The 378-nt window shown below is 41.8% G+C and overlaps 1 protein-coding gene across 3 annotated transcripts in view; it reads right to left on the bottom strand.

The window, feature by feature from the left end:
- The window catches only part of LOC119589489 (suppressor of lurcher protein 1-like), a 5,881-nt gene that overhangs the window by 2,926 nt on the left and 2,577 nt on the right, over positions 1-378 (bottom strand). For all 3 annotated transcript variants that reach the window (XM_037938090.1, XM_037938089.1, XM_037938091.1), the window contains one exon: positions 194-309. In XM_037938090.1, coding sequence (XP_037794018.1) covers positions 194-309 — 116 coding nt within the window. The remainder of the gene's footprint in view (positions 1-193; positions 310-378) is intronic.

The following is a 378-nucleotide window of genomic DNA, read 5'->3' as shown; positions in this document are numbered from 1 at the left end:
AAATACCATAAAGTGCGTAAAAAGATGAAATTAGTGACCGCTTCAACAACAACAAAAAACATGACGTTTCGATTCAGGCTAAAACTTTTTTATCGTTAAATGAGGAATCTACTCTTACTCATGTTCTGTATTGCCCTTTTCCTGCAAGTGTACTGCAACATATACATGGACGCTCAGACAAGCCAGTACCTACCAGATGAGGCAGACATGACGGAGTTTGGGACCGACGTGCCGCAAAAGTGATCAATCTCCTGTTTGCGGCTCCCGTTGATCATGTTGTAGAGAGCCACCCAGTCCGTGTGAAGACACCTGGCAAGTAGGAGAGACTCTTCTGAAAATGTTACCCTTTGTTTTTGTATATATGTACATATATATGCA

Source organism: Penaeus monodon, chromosome 25 (genome assembly GCF_015228065.2).
Source record: "Penaeus monodon isolate SGIC_2016 chromosome 25, NSTDA_Pmon_1, whole genome shotgun sequence".
Lineage (NCBI taxonomy): Eukaryota > Metazoa > Arthropoda > Malacostraca > Decapoda > Penaeidae > Penaeus > Penaeus monodon.
Note: the sequence above shows the minus strand (reverse complement) of the source record. Positions and strands in the feature narration are given on the sequence as shown.